The sequence below is a fragment of the Protopterus annectens genome, chromosome 6.part1 (assembly GCF_019279795.1).
Source record: "Protopterus annectens isolate FY-2018-M chromosome 6.part1, PAN1.0, whole genome shotgun sequence".
Lineage (NCBI taxonomy): Eukaryota > Metazoa > Chordata > Ceratodontiformes > Protopteridae > Protopterus > Protopterus annectens.
This window is the reverse complement of record NC_056738.1, coordinates 151,608,776-151,629,387: the sequence shown is the minus strand read 5'-3', so window position 1 is coordinate 151,629,387 and position 20,612 is coordinate 151,608,776. Positions and strand designations below refer to the sequence as shown.

At 36.3% G+C, this 20,612-nt stretch overlaps 1 protein-coding gene across 1 annotated transcript in view; it reads left to right on the top strand.

The window, feature by feature from the left end:
* The window catches only part of NOSTRIN (nitric oxide synthase trafficking), a 702,548-nt gene that overhangs the window by 94,163 nt on the left and 587,773 nt on the right, over positions 1-20,612 (top strand). Inside the window, exon 2 of the mRNA XM_044075591.1 lies at positions 5,354-5,439. Within this exon, the coding sequence (XP_043931526.1) occupies positions 5,354-5,439 (86 nt within the window). The remainder of the gene's footprint in view (positions 1-5,353; positions 5,440-20,612) is intronic.

Genomic DNA, 20,612 nt, shown 5'->3' with positions numbered 1-20,612 from the left:
TTTCGGCTTTTCTCGGTTAGGGGTCACCACAGCGGAACTCCGGTCTGCTAAAATTGGCAGTAGATTTTCACGAATGCTGAGGTGCCAGCTCAACGTCCAACCTTCAACAAAAGCATGCGCATTTACGCATGCCTTTTGAACACCACCCAACTGCGGGGATGACATGCAGACTCCACACAGAAGGCACTCCCCACATTCCAGCCGAGAATCGAACGGGAAAACCTCTTGCTGCGAGGCAACAATGCTACCGCTGCACCACTGCGGCATCCTCTGACCTATACATAATATACACTAATTGCTTACAATCTTTTATGGAGATAAAATCTTTTAACTAGAAAGGAAAATGATGTTTGGAATAAAAGAGCTATTTTTTTCTTGCTCTGGAATATGTTCCTTTCAGTTGCATCTGTAACATTTACAAATAAATTACCAGCAAATCAGCCAAATTAAAAGATGATCTGCAGATGTATTATGACAGGAGAACCACACAGTGATCATTACTGCCTCACTCTTCACAAAGCAGTGTGGCTTCTAATAAACCTTAAGCTGAGATCCTACATTATATCTTGATTGACGTGCTTATTAATTTGGACAGTTATTGTAGACAGGTCTTTACTTAAAAGGGTCCAGACAGTCCAGTGCACAGATCTGTAAAATGTAAACAAATAAGCAAACAAACAAACAAACCAACAAACAGTACATAAAATTAGGCTTGTTCTTTGAGATGCCAAAGTGAGACATTTTTAAAACCAGTTACAAGTTATGGAGAAACAAAGGAGTCTGTGTAGAAGATTGTACTTACTAACCAAACCAGCGGATGATAGACTGCATGTCTTGTGATCCATAAACTGGACCACATCAAATATTTACTGCGCTCAGCACTACAAATATGTAGTCAATGTAATGTTCAGCAACATTGAATCCTAGTTCAAAATCAGGCCGATGTAAGATATATAATGCGCCTGAAGTAATGTTATCTTTATCAGTGTTTCCATTAGTGATTTCCTTAAGGCAGTTTTTTTTTCAATCTTAGGGAGTCCCTGTTAATTACTGTTAATTAATAAATCAATAATTGCTAATAAACATTAATGTAAAGTCAGCAGCTTTTGTTAATTAGTTAAAACACCTATATCCTTCATTAATTATGTACATTTTAGTTTAGGTTTTATTCTTTCATTAACCAGGAAAGCTCGCAAGGCACAAATGCTTTTTTTCCAGGGGTAACGCTGGAACACTGCCCTGGTGTAGTACTCATTCAGAGTCATGTTACAATTCCTGTTAGTGTGTATTGGTCATATCTGTGCCTGCATCAGCTTTCTTTGAATTTTCTCCGCATACACCTCTGTTGTCTGCACATTTCTTATCAAACAGAATATGCAAGAGTAGACTTTTCCTGTTTTCCCTTAGGAATGACACCCCAAAGAAAGCTAATTGCAACCATTATTTGTGCGCAGAAAAAAAAGGTGTAGTCTAGATAAGATGCACCTGTCTCATCCAATCTCTTCTTTCTGCTTACTGTAAGCTCCAGTTTCAGCTTAATTTTTACTTTTGCCTTCTAAATGTTATCAAATGTTCATATGTCACTTCAGCCTTCTCTTAGATGTCCTACTATGTTTGCTACAACCAATATGTTCAAAGTGTGTCCTGCACATGCATCACATTATGCAAAGAAATAATGATTTGTACTGGTTATTTTCCCTCTCCATCTTGTTTGTGTTAAACTACATGACATTGAACTTTACTGAAATATGTCACATTCTTGCATTTTATTAATGCACTTAATATATTGGAAATGTTATGCAGTATCAGCCAGATATATTTCCAACTTAAATTGCCACTCTCCTGTTGATTACCCTTTAATCTTTCCTTCTCTGACTTTTGACTTAAATCCCTGACTGCATTTGTTCCATTTGTTCTTAAATTAAAATGGTCTCCATTGCTAAAGCAAACCAATATAAGTAATCACATCTCCCATAAGTTGTATTTAAACTGAATGACAACAGCCAGTAAAACCCATCTCACTGATTCCAACTTTACAAATAGTGCAGATAACAAAAAAAAAAAAAATCACTATTCAAATGACAGTTACACATCAAGATGACAACAACAGGGTATTGTAAAATATCACCCACAGCTATATTCCAATCAAATTATTTTTTGCAGGCATTGCAATCTCTCCACCCATATCCCCACTATCCCACTTTTTTAAATATACCAGTACTGAGGTTACATACCTTTGGAATTCTCAAATCTGGGGAAAATGATACTGGAATATTTTCTGCTCCTAGAGGTAATACAATCCTGTGGTTAGTATGTTTAAACATAAATGGTGTTAATAAATTACTAAGGGTGAATACATTTGCATTACTCTTTATCAGCCGGCCTAGCTACCATTTTAAATAAAGCACTTTGAATAGTTTTGTGGAACATAGTCTTTGTGAAAATTTGTTGGGTAAGAAAATATGCCTCTATAATTTCAATTTATTCTACTATTCAGTCCCTTCATATGTTTTTCCATAGGAAATGCTGACTGGTTTGAAGTCACCCAGCCATCCTGACTTTGACCTTTCAAAAAAGAAACTGCATCTGTTGCTCCACATTTCCATCCTTAATGGAATATTACTTGTTAATGAGGCCAGGATTCAGAAGAAGCCCTGATGTGAGCAGTAAGGCTGTGGCGAAAAGACCCCTTTAACATGCTCATGAAAGCCAGTGATTAGATATACATTCGTTGTCATGAGGAAAGACCTCATTATCAGCTAATTTCCATGTCTCTGAATCACTTGTTGATTAGTGTAAGCAATAACAAACTCTTTGCTACAATAATCACAGTTTGCAGCTGATGCATTGTGTTGGCACAGGCACTCTCATCACTTACTCTCCCACACATACATGCGTTCAACAGACAGACAGACAGATAGACACACACAAACACACACACACAGAAACATGCATTCACATACAAACACACACATACACGCACACACAAACACACACACACACACACACACACACACACACACACACACACACACACACACACACACACACACACACACACACATAGTGGTCAGAGCCTAATAGCAGCCCTGTAGTTCAACGTATGATACTTAATGATAAAAGATCTTAGGTAATAAAAGTGTCTGACATTATAGGGAGACATTTTAAGACCAGTCTGGCAGTTAGCACAGATAATTAAGGCTCTGTAGACCAGGTTTTAGGATTTGATTATTTTCACCTCCATTTGCTTACTTCCTAAATCTGAGCATGTCAATTAACCCGACAGTGCTTCCAAGTTTCCCCTTCATAAGGCATTTTTTTTGTCTACTGGGATTAGCTGGTTAAAGAATAATATAAAATTTAAAAAAGCACTCTGATTAGGAATATCCTATGGCAGAGACACTTTTCCGGAAAAACAAAATGAGTTATTTATTATATTATACTATTTTGCCTATATTTCATGTACTGTTTCATTCATAAAATACTTTTCTAGGCAACTCAATCTTTCTTTAGCTAGAATAAGTTGTAGAGCTAATCAAGACTGTAGACAGATTTTTCTAAAGCTGACTGGTAAAGCAATTTCTAATTCGATTTCCTCATAAAAGTATAACTTCTCTGTATATTTGCTAATCTTCGTATTACTAATCTTTGCTAAAATACTTTACTATTTTACTGTAAAAGATTGTGGCTGGTCAGTTATTCAATTGGTCAAAGGTATTTTCACAGGATGTATTTAAACAGAGGAGCTAACATGCGTTTTATGAAAAGAGGAAACTTGTCAAGAGATATCTAGTCTTGTCCAGAGCTACTATAATTTAAGGCAATATAGTTCACATTCACATATTTAACAGTGTACATTAATTGAGGTCATTGGTGTTAGTAGCGGACAGGTTTGCTATTTGGCTGCAGCAAAGTACCAAGGATGCAAGAAGATGGCCAGTGGCACTTGAAAAAAAAAGTAGTTACCCTTTCATGGGATTTGTTGTGGGTGTCTGTCCTTGCCTGCATACACTGAGTGATGCACATGTGTGTGGATGTGGGTGGGTGCATGCATGCATGTGTGTGCATGTGTCTGTGTGTGATAAAGAGAACACTGTAGGGCACTGTGTCATAACTGAAAGGGTTGTATATTGTGTAGCCAGTGTTCATCTCTCTGCTGCACATTTATAAAATGTATAGTTTATTTGGGTTTGGAGTATAGGTTGTTCATAGCCTGTCAGACAGTAAAAACACATGACAGTCATACTTAGGATGTACCCTCATTTTGTTAAATTTTGTCACTCTGAAACACAGTATCCGCATTTTAATGCAGACTGAGTCTGCCGTGGAACATAGTAAAGCAACATGAAGAGATAACTGCTGGATTGCACATCTTCACCTCCTGGACTCTTAACCATCAGCACCAGAATTATCACTTTTTGTAGTAATTCTGTCAGAACCAGCTTTAGAATGGTCTGTTGCAGAAGGTATTACCCAATACTATCCAGGCATATGCTGCTCTCCTAAAAGTTTTGCTTCTTGATAATATTTGTTTAAGAGAGATTGCCTTATTCCACATTGTAAAACATGTAATGAGCAATGCAACAGTACTGTGCATTTCTCGTGACTGGGTCTCACCATCATTCAGTAAGCATTATAGTTTGAGGATATTATAGCTGATTCTGAGGTTTAATTGTTAAAATACTAATCCTTCCGACCTGGATTGTGACTTAGTCACTGCAGAGGCCATGGTTCAGCATAAGATAGATGTGCAGTGCTCCAGTAGTAGGCATTAATGATACTGTTTTACCTTTGGGCCATATTCCTGTACGGTCATCTAATAATTTATATAAAAATGCAAAATTGAAAAAAAGCTGTGAGTCAACCATTTATTAAAAAAGTAAGCACATACCTTTTTAAAAAGCAGTTGACTTGCAGCTTTGGTGGTTGTTTTTTTTTTTTTTTTTTCACTTTTGGATTTTTATATTGCTTTTCGTTGGAGTTCCCTGACTGTATTTGTGGTGCATATTTTATATACAATTTTTCTTGTAATTTATGTCTGCATAAAGTATCCTTCTTTTGCTCACAAATGTTTTAACTATTGCCCTGTTGTTGCACCTGTTATCCACGTGAGAAAACATAATAAAAGTTGGAACTCTGACCTGTATAATGCTTAAGAGGTATTATTTCTGCAATACAAATATTACAAAAGCATGCATTATTTCTCTTCATGTCTTTCAGGAACTTAAATGGAAATCAGTTTTCTGACTAACTACAACGCAGTTGCACCCATTTTATGATATTTCTGATGCTGTCTTCTTCTGAGAATTGTATCATGAATATCTATAACGATGACATTTCTTTTTTTCCACAGTATGATATAGTCTTCCAAAATCTAAAGCTTTATTCCAAAAATGGGGAAAATTTTTGCAAGGAACTCATGGCTGTACTCCAGCAAAGGTAATGTTAATGGATGAAACTAATACATTGCATAATCTATTTTAGTTTCAGGAGTAAATCTTTCAGCACCCCTCATACTTCTGTCACTAATTAACTTCCCTTCTGTTCCTTAAAGTTATTACAGCTTGTAATAAGTTTTAGTCTTGTCTTTATGGTAGAGAAAGAATAACATTCTCCTGTGTGTTGAGATCAAGCTTTCTAAAGACTCAGTTACTGACATGCATTGTTCTTCACAAAATAAATACCACTTTTATTATGTAGAATTCTTGTCATTATTGTGGAAAATAAAGTCATCTTGCAGTTTGCTGAGAATAAGAATGCCTGATTATAGCATAGCTGAAACTGTTAAGCTTGCATCATGGGCATACAATCATTTTAACTTTGCTCTTGTTGGCATGTATTAAATTTTAAATTTGATTTAGGAAACTTGAAATGTGTTAATTTAGGAAACATTTGAAAATAATTATGCAAGCATTAAACCATAAATATTCTAATCTTCTTCAGTTTTGGAAAGTCGGGCCAGATTTATAATAGTTTTCATTATCTGTTCATAACATGTGGAACCTGTGATATTATTTATATCTGTATCTATATCTATATATCTATATCTGTATCTATATTAGAAGTTATATAGAATTGGCAATTATGAGATATTTCATTAAGGCAGGTTGCTGAATAAGTAGAAATCAGTTAGAAATACATGTTTTTAACCTAATTCTTCAACAGTTACACTGTTTAATAAAGCCCTAGTGTCATATAAAATGCATATGTATGCAATGGAATTTACTTTGTACAAAACTGATTAAAATCCTGCTTTGAGTTTGTCACAACCTCATCAAAACCTTTTGTTGATTTATCATTTAATCAAATTGTTTAGCATCTCTAATAACTTTCTGAGAATAGACACACATTTTCCCTAAAGATATTTTTGTGAAAGCATTTATCTTTAAGCTGCATCCAATCAAACATTGCCAGTTTCTAACATTGATGCCTAGTGTTTAAAAATATCACAACAATGATGAATTATACACGTTAGGTACCCTGACTACCCTTGTTTTGCTACATATTGTTTTTTTGTGTGTGAATTTATGGGCTCACATCTATGTATTGAATGTAATTTATCAAAATGCCATTTGATAGAAAATTAATGGCCAAAAGCAGTTTTCAGGACTAGAAAACAAGGTCTTTTCTCCAGGGGGGAGCAACACACCCTCACTCTCCACACACATACATCTCCCACATTATATTTACTAACTTTGACATTGCACAACAGTGGGGGACAACGCAATCTCAATGATTGTCAAAACTCATTTTCAGCCATTGAGAGTTGACTAAAAGCATTCAGAAAGAATCTTTTCAACAGACTAACAGGTTCCTACATTTCCAAAAGTTTCTTATTTACATTTCTGCACCTCACGTTACATATTTTGTCGTAGTCTCTGTACTTATAACAGAGCACATTAGGCTCTTGTACATTGGGTATTATTGATGAAATTACTTAAAAAAAAAACAGAAACATCCCTAATGTTAGTTGTGTGAGAGGTGATCATGCATTTTCTTGGTCCTATTGCAAAACAAACCTATTGGTCACAACTCCCCTTTTGACTCTTCCTTAATATAAAAGACGATGATATGATTATTTTAAACATCACATATTTTCCATGTTACATTAATAAAGGAGATATGTAAATGTCACTGAACACATATTTCTCTTTTGCCAGGTTCTTTGTGCTTTGAGCCTGTCTGCATGTACTTACTAATACCTAGGAGTAATTTAAAATTATACAGCTGAATATTTAATATATGTATATTTTAAGTATAATATTTGGTGTGTTAAATATATGCCATCTGGTAACAGTCATCCTTTAGCTTGAAGGTCAGTGTTGTGTGTGATAAAAACTGACCTGGCATAAGATTTAAGGACTATCTAACTGGTTCCTCATATTATCATATAGGATGTTGAGTTATTGCAATTTAGCAGTTAGACCCATTTACATTCATTTTCAAGATCTCCGGGATAAATGGATACTTCACATAAAGTCTCTGAGGGGCTAATTCTGAGATGTAGACTGAGTAGGTGTTGCAGCTCTCCTTCCTTGGGGGATGTGGGGTTTATTGCACTTAATGGCCCCCCAGTAGACAATGGAAAGTAAGGTTCCCATGGCTGACCACACAATTGTAAGAGGGGACAAGCAGACGCTTGTGGTTGCACATGGGAATCTGGTCTGACACACTTGGAATCATTCCACACTTGGCTGTCCTGGGAGGAGGAGAGTCCTTCTCTCACCAAGTTTTCCCTTCCAAACAATATATCCTTCCCTCGGCCACAGTTTGAAGTCTCCTTTCCTGCTTCTTGTTTCACAAGAGGAACAAATGGGCCATATGGGGAGTATCAAAATGAAGAATCAGAGTTAGAGATAAGGCCAAAAAGTCTTAATAGAAAGTACCTGAAAATGTGTTTTGTCCTGTTAAAATATTTATTTATTTCTTTATTTATTGTTTGTATTTCTGAACTTCATATTGCAGGCTGGATTGTCTCAAAGACAGTTGTGCAGTTTATTAATAAGTTTACTAATGATGAGGACTGCATTGTGGCACCCAAATTGTGCTGATGCCTATTACCTTCAAGGGTTGATTTCGAGCTTGACCTCTGATTTCTGATTGTTCAGACTTTGTATATTCCTAACATGTCTACTAGCTTCCACTAGCTACTTGAGTTTCCTTCACTCTCCCTTCCCCTGATATTCTGCATCAGTTGCACCTACAGTAGCTCTTTGTGGGCAGTAGGGGTAAAAGGAGGTAAATTTAAAAAAGTAAGTAAAAATAACCAGAAAGTTAAATGTAATACATTTAAAGTAATCTGTGTAACCTTTAATGTTTTCATGCCTGTTATATGTTACATAACAGTCTGTAAAACTGATGATAAAGAGAAGAAAATGACTTCTTATGATTTCAGACTGTAAATAAAGGCCTTTTCTGGTTCATGACTTTCAAAAGATGAATGTTAAAATGCTATTATGATGCAAAATTAAATATCCAAAGAGATACATTTTTATGTTCATCTTGTACATTATATGAGCCCAATACTCAAAGATGGATGGATGTCTCTCTCTCTCTCTCACTCACTCACTCACTCACTCACTCACTCACTTGGTGAGAGACCAGACTCCCATGTGATACTGCTAAGCATCTGATTTCCTCCTCCTACAGTTATGTGGTCAGCTATGAGAACCTCACTTTCCATTGTCTACTGGGGGGGAATTCATCAAGTACATAAAACTCAACACCACCATGGTAGGAAAGCTCATTCACACATCCACTCACTCACTCACTCACTCACTCACTCACTCACTCACTCACTCACTCACTCACTCACTCACTCACTCACTCACTCACTCTATCAATCACTATCCTTGCATGTCTTCAGATAAGCGGTGACACCAGACTAAGAAGGTTATACAAAACTTGTCTTTTTCCAGCTGCAGGTATTCACTGGACTACCGAGGGAGATAATACCTTCCAAAGTGCTCTGGCCCTGTCTTGAGGTCTCATCTCAGGGGACTATGTCTAGAAAATTCCAATGCAAAACTGCCCATGCAGATTTCTTAAAAGACGCATACAAAACTGCTTTAGCTGGGTCCACTCAATCCACATGAATAAGCAGCTGTACTCTAGTCTGAAGATCTCCTGGATCACAAGTCATTTCACCCTGTCACAGTGAGTAAGCCTAGTGATCCTGCATAGAAACATAATTTCCACCACTTCCATCCATCACCTGTTTTTAAGTCACTCTTAACAGATCTTGATCAGAGGTGAGAATGAGGATCTAGACTGATCACCAAACCATGGCTGCTGTCTGAGGCCTCAGCTCTCACATCAGCACTACAGATCAATCTATTTCCTGTGAGACTGTAATCACTGGCCTAATCCATTTGTCAGTGGCATAGCACTCTTTACCGAAACTTGCAAACAAGACCCTAATGTACTTAAACTCAACTAGTAAAGCACTTACCTCCCCTCCACCTGCGCCTCCCACATTTGAAGATGGCAATTCACTTTTCTTTCTTTTTGTTTTGAATACATGTTAGAGTTAATGGTCAATGATTCCAAGTGTCATGTTCAAAAACAAAGATGGCCATGTCTACTATTCCAAATTAGCCATTGCCCCAACCTAAGATGTGTCTGATAATATGTCCATAATAGATTACAAGACACAGCCTTTGAAAAATCCAACATCTCCCTTCAATAAAGGTGAGTTATTGCCAATAATGTGAATGCAGCTATCAGTAATTTCATTCAAAGAGCAGAAAGATACCATTCAACAGTGACTTCTGTACACCTCATGGCTGCAGGAACTCTCATTATATGTGTAACAGCACGCTGTCATACGCCTTATCCAACTCTACAAATCAAGTACACTGCATTAACAAGCTCCAGCAACTTCTTACACAAATGCATAAGACTACAGAGCTAGTTCACTTCTCTATGGCCAGTAGAATGCACATTGCATTTCCCAAACTTCAAGTCAGATACCAGCTGGAGTTACCTTTTATGCTTTCAAGCAAAGTATTTAAAACTGCAGAAGGTGAGGAATGAAATCCCCCAATATCTGAAACAAACATCCCTGATCTCTATTCTTGTGACTGCCACTCAAAGTTACCAGTTCAAAGGCATTGCCTTTTCAATCCATTAATGCTAAAGAATTAAGTTAGCTATACTTCCATAGTGCTGCCTTCTCTTGCCAATATTTCTGGCCCAGTGTCATTGTCACTTATAGCCTTACCACTGATTGCCCTCTGATTATCACAGTGACTTCAGCTGCAGCAATGGACTCCAGCCCAGAATACTCAAGTACTGCCTTGTGGTAAGAAAGCATGCCCCCCATGTTATTAAGTTTGTCAGACTTACACCTTCAGACACTTTTCTCAGTAAAACTTAGGACTTCCTTGGTTAGCAACACTATTTTCCTCTTCCTGAGTTAATGAATTATCTGTAGGAACTGATAGTCTGTCGTCATGATTTCCCATACCAGACTTTTGTACTCTGTCCTCCTTGACTAGCTGGTACCTCTCAAATCAATCATAGCAACCTTCAAGGAACATTGCCTTGATGATCTCTTTCCTCACCTTGACAGCTTCCCTCACCATTGATGACACCAGTATATCCAATAGTTTCTACCATAACAGGCAGTAACCACTCTCCAGGGGTGACTCTTTGCTGCTGCTGCCTCAGCACTGAAGTCCTAAACATGGTCCAGTCAGACTCAAGTTCCTCTGCCTCACTTGGAATACAGAGCAGAGTCAAGGTCTTCTCTAAGGTAGAAGGAAATGGAAAAGCACCAATGTCTCATTAAAATAAAACATCAGCAAAAAACATAAATAAAAAACGCCAAAATAAAAGCAGGTATGCCGCTAAAAAATAAAAGTAAACAAAAAACAAGAATAATATTTAAAGCAGCAAAAGCATTCACTAAAAATAACTTAGAAAAAGGAACAAAAAAAAAAAAATATCAATTAAAAGCAAAAACAAAAAAATAAACAAAAAAAAAAAAAAACAAAAATCATAAATAAACAATATCACTATAAAATGAAATTTCTTGCATAAAAATATTAACAATATAAAATAAATAATTTAAAATAATAAAAAAAAATATAAAGAAATGAAATATTAATACACAATAACAAATATTATCCCAGCTGAAAACAATATTATATTATTTTACTTATATCAGTTTCATATTATTTCTTATAAACTTATCAAATATTAATTATGTTTTAATTATAATGAATTGATAATTAAAATATTGAAATATTTATCTAGATTTTTATTAGGTTTGAAAATGTAAATGTTTTTTATACTATATACTCATTCACAATACATCAGTATGCAAATTGTCAAAATGATGGGCAATAAATGCTTTTCTGCTAGATGCAAGGATATATGATTTTTAAATATATATAAAATATATATATTATAAAAAAAATTAAAATAAAATTCAAAAATTATAAAAAACTAATGAAGGAAAATGTGATTTGAATTTTATATTTGCATAAGAAGAAAAATGGGAAATAGATGAATCAAAAATCAAAATAAGAAAAACAGAGTTAAGAAAGCATTATCAGAACTAAAAATCTATGAAGGAATAATTTTTAACAACTATAATAATTATTATATTAATTTGAAAAAAAATGATATTGAATGAAATATAAAGAAATTTACAGAAGTTTTTAAATTAGAGTTTTATAGTAAAGAAAAATAAATATAAAAAATATTTAAATAAATAATAATTTATATTTATAGACATGTAAATAAATTAATTAATTTATAAAAACATTATTTTTAATATAATATAATAATTTTATATATTTATATATACATTATATATTAATATATATTATATTTATTATTTTATTATTTAATATATTATATTTATTATTGTTTTTATTTTTATTTATTTATATTAAGTATTTAGTTTTTTTTTTTTTTGCTATTTAAAACAAGGTGGAATCAGCTTTTTTAAACTCTGAGAATTGAAAGCTTTTAGACTAGTGAAAGCAGACGTTTGCTAAAAAACTCTATATTATTTATATTAAAAATACTATTGTGGTTTTAGCATTTTTTGTATTTATATTTGTGTTTGTTTTGTGCTTGTGTGTTATTTGTGGTGTTTTTTTTGTGAGTTTAAGGTAGAAGGAGAAATCATCCTAGACTAAAGCCTGCAGCAGATATTCCGGCTATTCATTTGGATCTTGCATCTCTACATGGCTGTTCCCCTATCATATAGAGGCGCCTTTTCACCAAGAAGTAATCGGTTCACAGCTCTTCTGCTCTGTTCATTCAAGCATCCAAAATGTACTTGTATGAAACATCTCCCATAGAACAACATCTGATCGGTAAAAGACCAACCTTATCTAATTATTCTGATTCTGAAGCTGATGCTGAAAATAGAGGTTACTCCAGGTATGTCTTGCATATACTTTTTACCTCTTACACCAGCTCAGATGTTTTGTTTTCCATTAAGGTGATACTCCATATCCTTTAAGCCCATTTTCATCATATACCTATTAACCAGGTCTATATTACAATGTCGACAGGGCAGAAGAGCGAACACCCTTATACGTATTAACCAGGTCTATATTAGAATGTCGAAAGGGCAGAAGAGTGAACACCCTTATGTCAACACAGCTTAACCAAAACAACTAAATCTCAATTGATCAGGACAGCGATTTTTTTCCCAGTGAAAAAAAAAATTGCTGGGCCATTATCAGGAATTTGCCATTTCCTCCATTGTAGTGTGATCTCAGAGTTGGTATATTTAAGTAGGGGGGTGTGGGGAGCACAGCCCCCCACTTCGAGGGGGGTGTGGTTGTCGAAGCCCCCCACTTTATTTTGTCTGTCGGTTTGTTGTTTTTTTTTTGTTGGCCCAGTGATTTTTTTCCCTGTGAAAAAAATCACTGTTCTGGCCTTTCAAGATTTAGTGGTTTTGTTTAAGCTGTGTTGACATAAGGGCATTCGCTCTTCTGCCCTGTCGACATTCTAATATAGACCCTATTAACCTATGAACTAGGGTCTAGCATACCTAAACTGATACACATGCTGATGTTGTTGGGTGGCTTACATTCCATGAAGCAGCAGATTTGGATTTCATATAGAATAACAGTGACTACAGCTAAGTTATTTTGCTCCCATTGCTAACTGCTAATTAAAAAATTCACTGTATTCTACTGTTTCTGACTTTTAGATCATTTAACGATTGTACAGAAAGGAGTCATTGAGTAATGTGACTTTTCTGTACAGGCCTCACCTATATGGCAGTTAAGAAAGTTGGATGAATAAGTCTTTGTAAGACTTTACAAAGTCACACAGTAAAGTGGTAGTTAGTGACACAGCCCCATTATCACACAATGAAGACATCTTGCATGATTCCATAGGAGTTAAAATATTTTCCAGCACTGATTTTCAGAATGCTTGCAACCCAAGGCCATTATATCGTTGCTGCAAGGCTCTTGTTTCTTGAGTCACTCAGGGTGGCTTTATTCATTTTGCCAAAGTTCCTTAGGTTCATCACCAGCAATTAGTACATTTCAGAAAATGATTCCTCAGATTATATTTAGACATGATGGTGTTCAGTATTACCTGGATGATACTATTGCCTCTGTGGAGATACCTGAGGTGTACAAGAACTGCCTTCAGGCTGTGTTATGCAAATTATATGCCACTGGCTTTAAACTCATCATGAAAAGTGTCATTCTCAAAAGGCTGAAGTGTCTTCTTGGATACATGTGATTTCTGTTTCTGACATTCATTCCCACTCAGGTCACATTACAGTATTACAGATACTCCTCTTTCTCATAATAATTCAACTCGGCCTGCCTCTTTACAGCTAATGGCTTCACATTCAAAGTTTACTCCAAATTATGCACTTGTTTCCTGAATTACTGAGAAAAGAAACTAGTTTGGTTGGACTACACTATCCAAAAGGCATTCACCTTGTTCAAGCACATGACTGCTTCAAGCCCATCTTGTACCCTTTGATTCTACTTTGCCATCTGTCATAACTACTGACGACTGTGACTGAGGTACTGCTGCACACGTTACACTGTTATTGGACAGTGCTGTAAAATCTACCCACTTTCATTAGACTCTGAAAAGAAATAATCATGTATTGAAAAAGCATGCGTTCTTTGTGAGGATGGCAGTTTATCTCTCTACCACCCAAAGCCCTGTGGTGATGTTCACAACTTAAGATTTGGAAGAGCAAGTGTGGCCTGCAGGACTATTTAATAATAATACAGAACACAAACCTGTATACCTACCATTCCCTGCCATCAGTCACCATCTGAAACTAGTTGATGAAATGGTAGCCTTCTTGATGGCTAATGTCTCTGTTGTTAGTGTTGACAAACTCAAACTTTCCTTCAAAACCTGTCAGGTAATGCAGTAACTGAAACTTAATTTGGAAAAAATAGGTTGACTTGGTACTGAATTAATTCTCATCTAATGGACTGCCTTTTTCTTTGACACACTTCACTGCTACAATAAATGGCCAGAGGCTGTGAAGATCTCTGAAGAGACTGAGTTACAGACTAGTAATCAAATTCCAATCCATTGTTTCTAGCCATGAAGGAAGGTACTTACAAACTGTATTGGACAATGGCTCTTGTTTAATCTTGCTTTGGGTTAAAGCTCAAAGCAATGAAGACACTGCAAGGATCTCAAGCAGTATTTACAAACTAACCAAAAAAATAAAACCAAACTCAAGTGTGACATATGCATTTCATACAAAAACATAAAAACAATAACATGAAGCACAGCTTAGAAAGACACAAACCTTAATAAGTGTCATAAACACTTTTGTCCACTGTTACAGCATGGCCTTCTTCATACAAGTTTTCACAAATAAAACATCTAATTTAAATAGGCAATTATTCCAGTCAAATAATTAAAATACATTCAGTGAAAAATATTCTATTACACATAAACCTATGTAAATTAATTAAAACAACATGCAACTACAATACAGTAAAACACTTATTTTCTGGAAGGATATTTCTGTGTACGTACCTAATACTTATCTAGAGGTATTTTCATATATTATGAATGTTCTTTCCTCAAGTGATTTTAAATATTGTTTAACTGGTTTATCTAATTTTTGTGTAGCAGAATGTTTTTAACTGGGCTGTGGTGGTGCTGCGGTAGCATTGTCGCCTCACAGTAAGATGTCCTGTTCGATTCTTAGCTAGAGCGTCTTCTGTGTGGAGACATGCATGAATGGGCGTACCTTCGTTGAAGGTTGTGCGTCTGGGCTGGCAACTTGGCATGTAAAAATCTACTGCCAATCATTAGCGGACCGGAGTTTCGCTGTGACAACCCCTAACCGGGAAAAGCCAAAAGACACAACAACAAAAAGGATGTTTTTAATTGGGAGTTTTATTAATGTGGCTGAATTAACTTTTTACATTATTTGTTCTACTTGACAGAATTTTTCTGATGAAGTCCAAATTGTAATTGTGGACAAAAGTGATTATGGGAATTATTAACACTTGTGTTTTTATGTGGTATGCTTCAATTTAATGTTTACACTTTGCTGACACTGAAGAAAAACACGGAAACCCATTTGTTACTGACTTCCTATATTCCGACCATTTTACTTTACATGTAGTGACACAAGTCAGTTACTGATTCTTTGAATAGTAAAGTAATAATCAGAGGCATCCCTTCATGTGACTGCATGGACTTTGAGAAGCTCTTCTGAGAACTGAGAAAAAGGCTAATGTTTATATAACCAGTATGACTGTGAGCAACATGAAACCTGTCCATGTGGAATTTTTGTGTACATCAAAAAACGTGGACTCAGTAAGAAAAGGAAGTTCACGTTTAGCCAGTTTTTTTAAATCATTACTGAGAGAGGACTTACAACCTCTTAACTGTTTGATGGTAAGGTTTGGAATGACATACACCTTTCTACTGTTAGTTTTGTAAATACATGCAAGTCTCCAACATCTCCAAAAGATACCTATATGTGAGTTTTCTCTTCCCATGTGTTCCTACTCTGGTGCACACTTCTTGCACAGATTATTTGATTCAAAGTCCTGTGTGGTAATAAGTTTATGGTAGGAAATTGCCAATATATTATTTTTGCTTCATTTTTCAGTTGACATTATATTCCTCAGTAGATCAGCATACACAAAAAAGAAAAATATGTTTTGTACTATAAAGCTACGCCAGTAGCTAGCAGGAGTGAGTTAGATTGAAGCCTTACTGTTTACTGTAAAATTGAAATTGGTCTTGAAGTAAAAGAAAAGGATAATGTCCCTGCTACACAACAGGGAGTTGCATGTAGAAAAGACATTGTGGCATGACAGAAGATGAAAAACGGAATGGATGGGAGGAGAGAGAAAGAGCAGGGAAAGGAAAGGGGTAGTGCAAGTGTTAGATTTATTCCTAGTCACATCAGCACTAGTGACGTAGAAAAAATAATTCACAGTAACATTATAAATTACAGAATGCAGGTTAACCATTCAGAAGAAGCATTAAACAAATTGTTCTGAAGTTAAGGGTACACAAAAAAGGGGTGAGTCTGGAGACTGTGAAAGGTGGACTATATGATTATGTAGTGTTGAGTCAGTAAATGTTAATGTCAGGGTCAGTGTGCTAGTGACTAAGACAGAATGCAGCGGTGAAAGTAGGAGCTGGTAGATTAGGTGCAGCCTGGATACATGGGCTAATAATCAGCCAAGCAATGCAAACAAGCCAATGGGTCTGCAGTGTGCAACAGGTGGTGTGTATGACATAAGCAATGTGGAAAGGTGACCTAAAGGAGGAAGTAGGTAATCCATATATAGCTAGAGATAAAGCAGGGCAATGTTTAGCAAAAGTAAATGATAAATGTTTATGTTATGAAATGATAAATCAGTAGGAATTTGGCACAATGTATAATCTCAAAACTGAGAAAGTACTTAAACACTGTCCAGTGTTCAGTAAGGCAATACAAAAGACATATAAATGCAGTCTATGCAAAACATCATTTTTTCCTCATCACTTTGTTGTTTTTCACTTTCCTTTGCTTACAAGTGTTTCTACTATTTGGTTGGTAAAAGGCGTAGACAATGTAGAATTCGTGTTTTGAACCCTGGTATTACATTTTTTCTGTTCATATTGCTCTGAAATAAACCATTACACATACATTAACAAAATCTTTTTCTTTTTCGTTTTGACAATACTTCCTGAGAGCCTCTCTTTAGCTATGCCTGTCCTGAGAATCATTCACCTCAGAAATCCTAACACATTTTTACATGTTCCAAATTCCAGACGAAAGTCTTCATATAGTGCTGACTGAGGGAGGTTAAGGCAGATAGAATTTTCCAGAAGGTGAACACACTGGAGACACACTGAGAAAGTTGTGGTTGTCTCCCTTTCCATTGTATATGTAAGTTTGTGGACAGCTACATTTGTGGTATGTTGTTATACTTTTTCAGAGGAAATGTTGGAGCAGTTCTAGTGAAAACAAAAGGACAGACATAAGCTTGAAAAACAGGAACATTTTCTCAAAAAGCTTTCAGAATGAGCTAGTGTCATGGCATAGAAGGATAAAGCCCTAACTAGGGCCAAGGTTACCCAGGTTCTATTAGCATCTTGTATGTCTGAGCTGCTGACAGGAATGGATGATCATGCCTCTTCTCTGGGAGAGTGTTTGTCTAGGTGCTTCTGATTTGGAGTTGTGGTCCATAGAGGAGAGTGGCCCTCAGATGGAATAGATAAATGTAGGGGAGGGGGTAGTGAAAAACAATGGTAGGCCATTAAATAAAAAAATCCCCCTGCAAAAGCAGTTATCATCATGATCCCCCATGAGGCTGTTAAGATCCATGCCAATCCTAGCCCTGGCTTGGAGAAAGTCTTGGGTGGAAGGTGGAGCTGGTAGACCTCAAAATGGGAAAGGGCAGCGGGATGGCTGGGATATATGAAGCAAAAAGTAGAGAGAAAGTGTTCAGACTTAATTTTGTGTCACTAATGGACATATACTGTTGGAATTTTCTGGCACATTGTTGCCTAATTGCATAAACAGCATTACTTTTGTTTGGTTATAACAGAATGAGGAATCAGACTACTTAGGAGTACAGAAACAACTTCGTAGAAAATTTGTGAAAAGTACATCAGAGATTAAGTGACCTATCCTATGGATGTTTTTGTAGATATGGAAAGGAAGTGCTGTATTGTATATAACTTCCACTAGGAATTTTAGTACTAGTTTTGAGGGATCAGAAAGTAAGAAATCTTTGTAGAAATATTTATTTCCCAAAATTATTGAAAATTGCATTAGGTGCCTAGCATTCCTATCCAAAGGAAACATTCATTCTAATCATTCCAAGCATGTTGACCCCAGCTTAACCTGTAACATTTAAGAATTATTCTATGGCAGACTTCATACTAAGTGATAACCTGTCAAAATTTCAAGCCCCCTCCAAACCCTGAAAACACAGCTGCCTATGCAGAACTGTTTACAGAAACCCTTTATAATCATGTCAACATATGCAGAGAGACCACTGTGCCTATCAGAAATAAGCTTACAACTAACAAAAACACAAATCACTCTGGTGAAATCCAAGCATAAACAGGTTGTACAACTAAAGGAAAAAAGTCATAGATAGGAAGTGTTACACCCAGCATGATAAAAGTACTCATCAATCTATACAAACAATTAAGATGGCAAGTTAAGGTTACTAAAGACTAATTTGAGACATAGCCTCAAGTGCAAAGGGCAACCACAAGGCTTTCTTTAGCTATGTCTGAAACCTCAAAGGCAATACACAGTACTGTGCAGAATTAATTGTAAATGGAGCTACCAGAGCCAGATCATGGTCAAATGGGGCCCTAGGCAGGGGAATGGGCCAGCCCCGCCACAGCATTTCTGTATCCCATTACTTCTCTGTCTCTCTCCCCAATTACCATAAACACTGCTCAAAACTGTCAGTGTGTATACTATTTTCTCCTTTAGTTTTGAACTGAAGTTAGAGATATGGGTTTAATTTAAATATCCTTTCATGACCAGGTTAGTCCCAGTAAATTAGAAGCATCTTTTCAGGGGAGACCCTTGATGCTATTTATATTACTAGGGGAAATTTGGCCAGGACATTGGAGAACTTCTACTTACTCTTTTTGATTGCTCAGGGTGATGTAAAAGATCTTATAGAACCTATTGGGTCTTAGTTTAACACCTCATCCAAAGAGTAACACCCCCCCTTAAAGTGCACTGCAGAACCAACAATCCATCTATATGGTATGAGACTAGAACCTACTGCCTTCTGTTCTAAAGACAAGTACATTATCTGTTGTGCTACTAAGACTGCTTTCAAATCTCTAGCACAAACACTTACAGCCATTTGCTAAACAAAAAAGTTGCACATTGAAAATGGATTTAGCACGAACAGCAAAGAACTTCTCTTCCCTAGAAACTCACATGCCTTGAAAATGCAGTTTGGAAGATTTTTTCCATTAAGCAGTAAAACAAAGTGTATAAACAACAAAAAATACAAAATTGCCCATTTCAAAACATTTCAACTAGTCTGGTAGTTAGTACAGAAGATTAAGGCTTTTGTCTCCTGTAGCCGAGGTACAGGGTTTGAGCCTAATTAATTAATTAAATGTTGTGGCAAGCTTCCAACCAGCAGGCCCTAAGCAACTGCCTAGGTTGCCTAGTGCTGAATCCAGCTCTGCGTTCTACATAGAGCTGGAAGATATTCCAAATCTGCTGCCTGTTAAATTCAGCTCCAGTTTTAACATTCTCTCTCTCTTTTCCAATTGCCTCCCCTCAGGAAATACCATTGAAGAACCCCATTCTCCAAATATCAGTACGGAGCAGATCCTAGATACACTCTCTAAGGCCAAAAACACTGCATCAGTGGGCCCCAATAATATTCCAAGATGCCTCCTACATAGCCTGAAGCCTGATCAGTTGGGACCACTGCAGTCACTATTTAACCAAAACCTCCAGACAGGCTTTGTACCATGCAAGTGGAGAACTGCAACTGCCATCCCTCTGCACAAGGGCATATCATCAACAGACCACAGGAACTAAAGACCAATACATCTGACTAGTCTTATATGCAAAGCCATGAAAACAGTTATCATAGAAATGATTAATAAGGACACAGAAAATCTTAAAACACTAAATATAGCCAAGTTTGGTTTCATCAAGGCAGATCATGCCTACTCAACCTGGTGGACTTCTTTGAGAAGATCACCAAAGTAATGGATGAGGGCAAAACAGTGTGTACTACCTACCTTGATATGGCTAAGGCATTTGATACAATACCTCACCTGGACATTGTAGACAAACTCATGGATATAGGTATAAACTCCTATCTTACACACTAAATAGCCAGCTGGCTCTCTGACAGGACCCAAGAAGTTAGGATAGGGAAGACCGCTTCCACAAAGAGGCCAGTCACTAGCAAATGTCTCTTAGGGCTCTGTGCTGGGTCCACTCCTTTTTGACATCTACGTCTCAGAAGTCAAGCCAATGCCAAGGGCCTCTGGCTGACAAAGTTTGTATATAATTGTAAACTAGGAGCAGTCATACAATCCCCCTAAGACATTAACGTTCTACAGGAACGACTATCATAGACAAATGACAGGTGCTAAAGCCACAGCTTTAAACTCAGTGCCAAGAAATG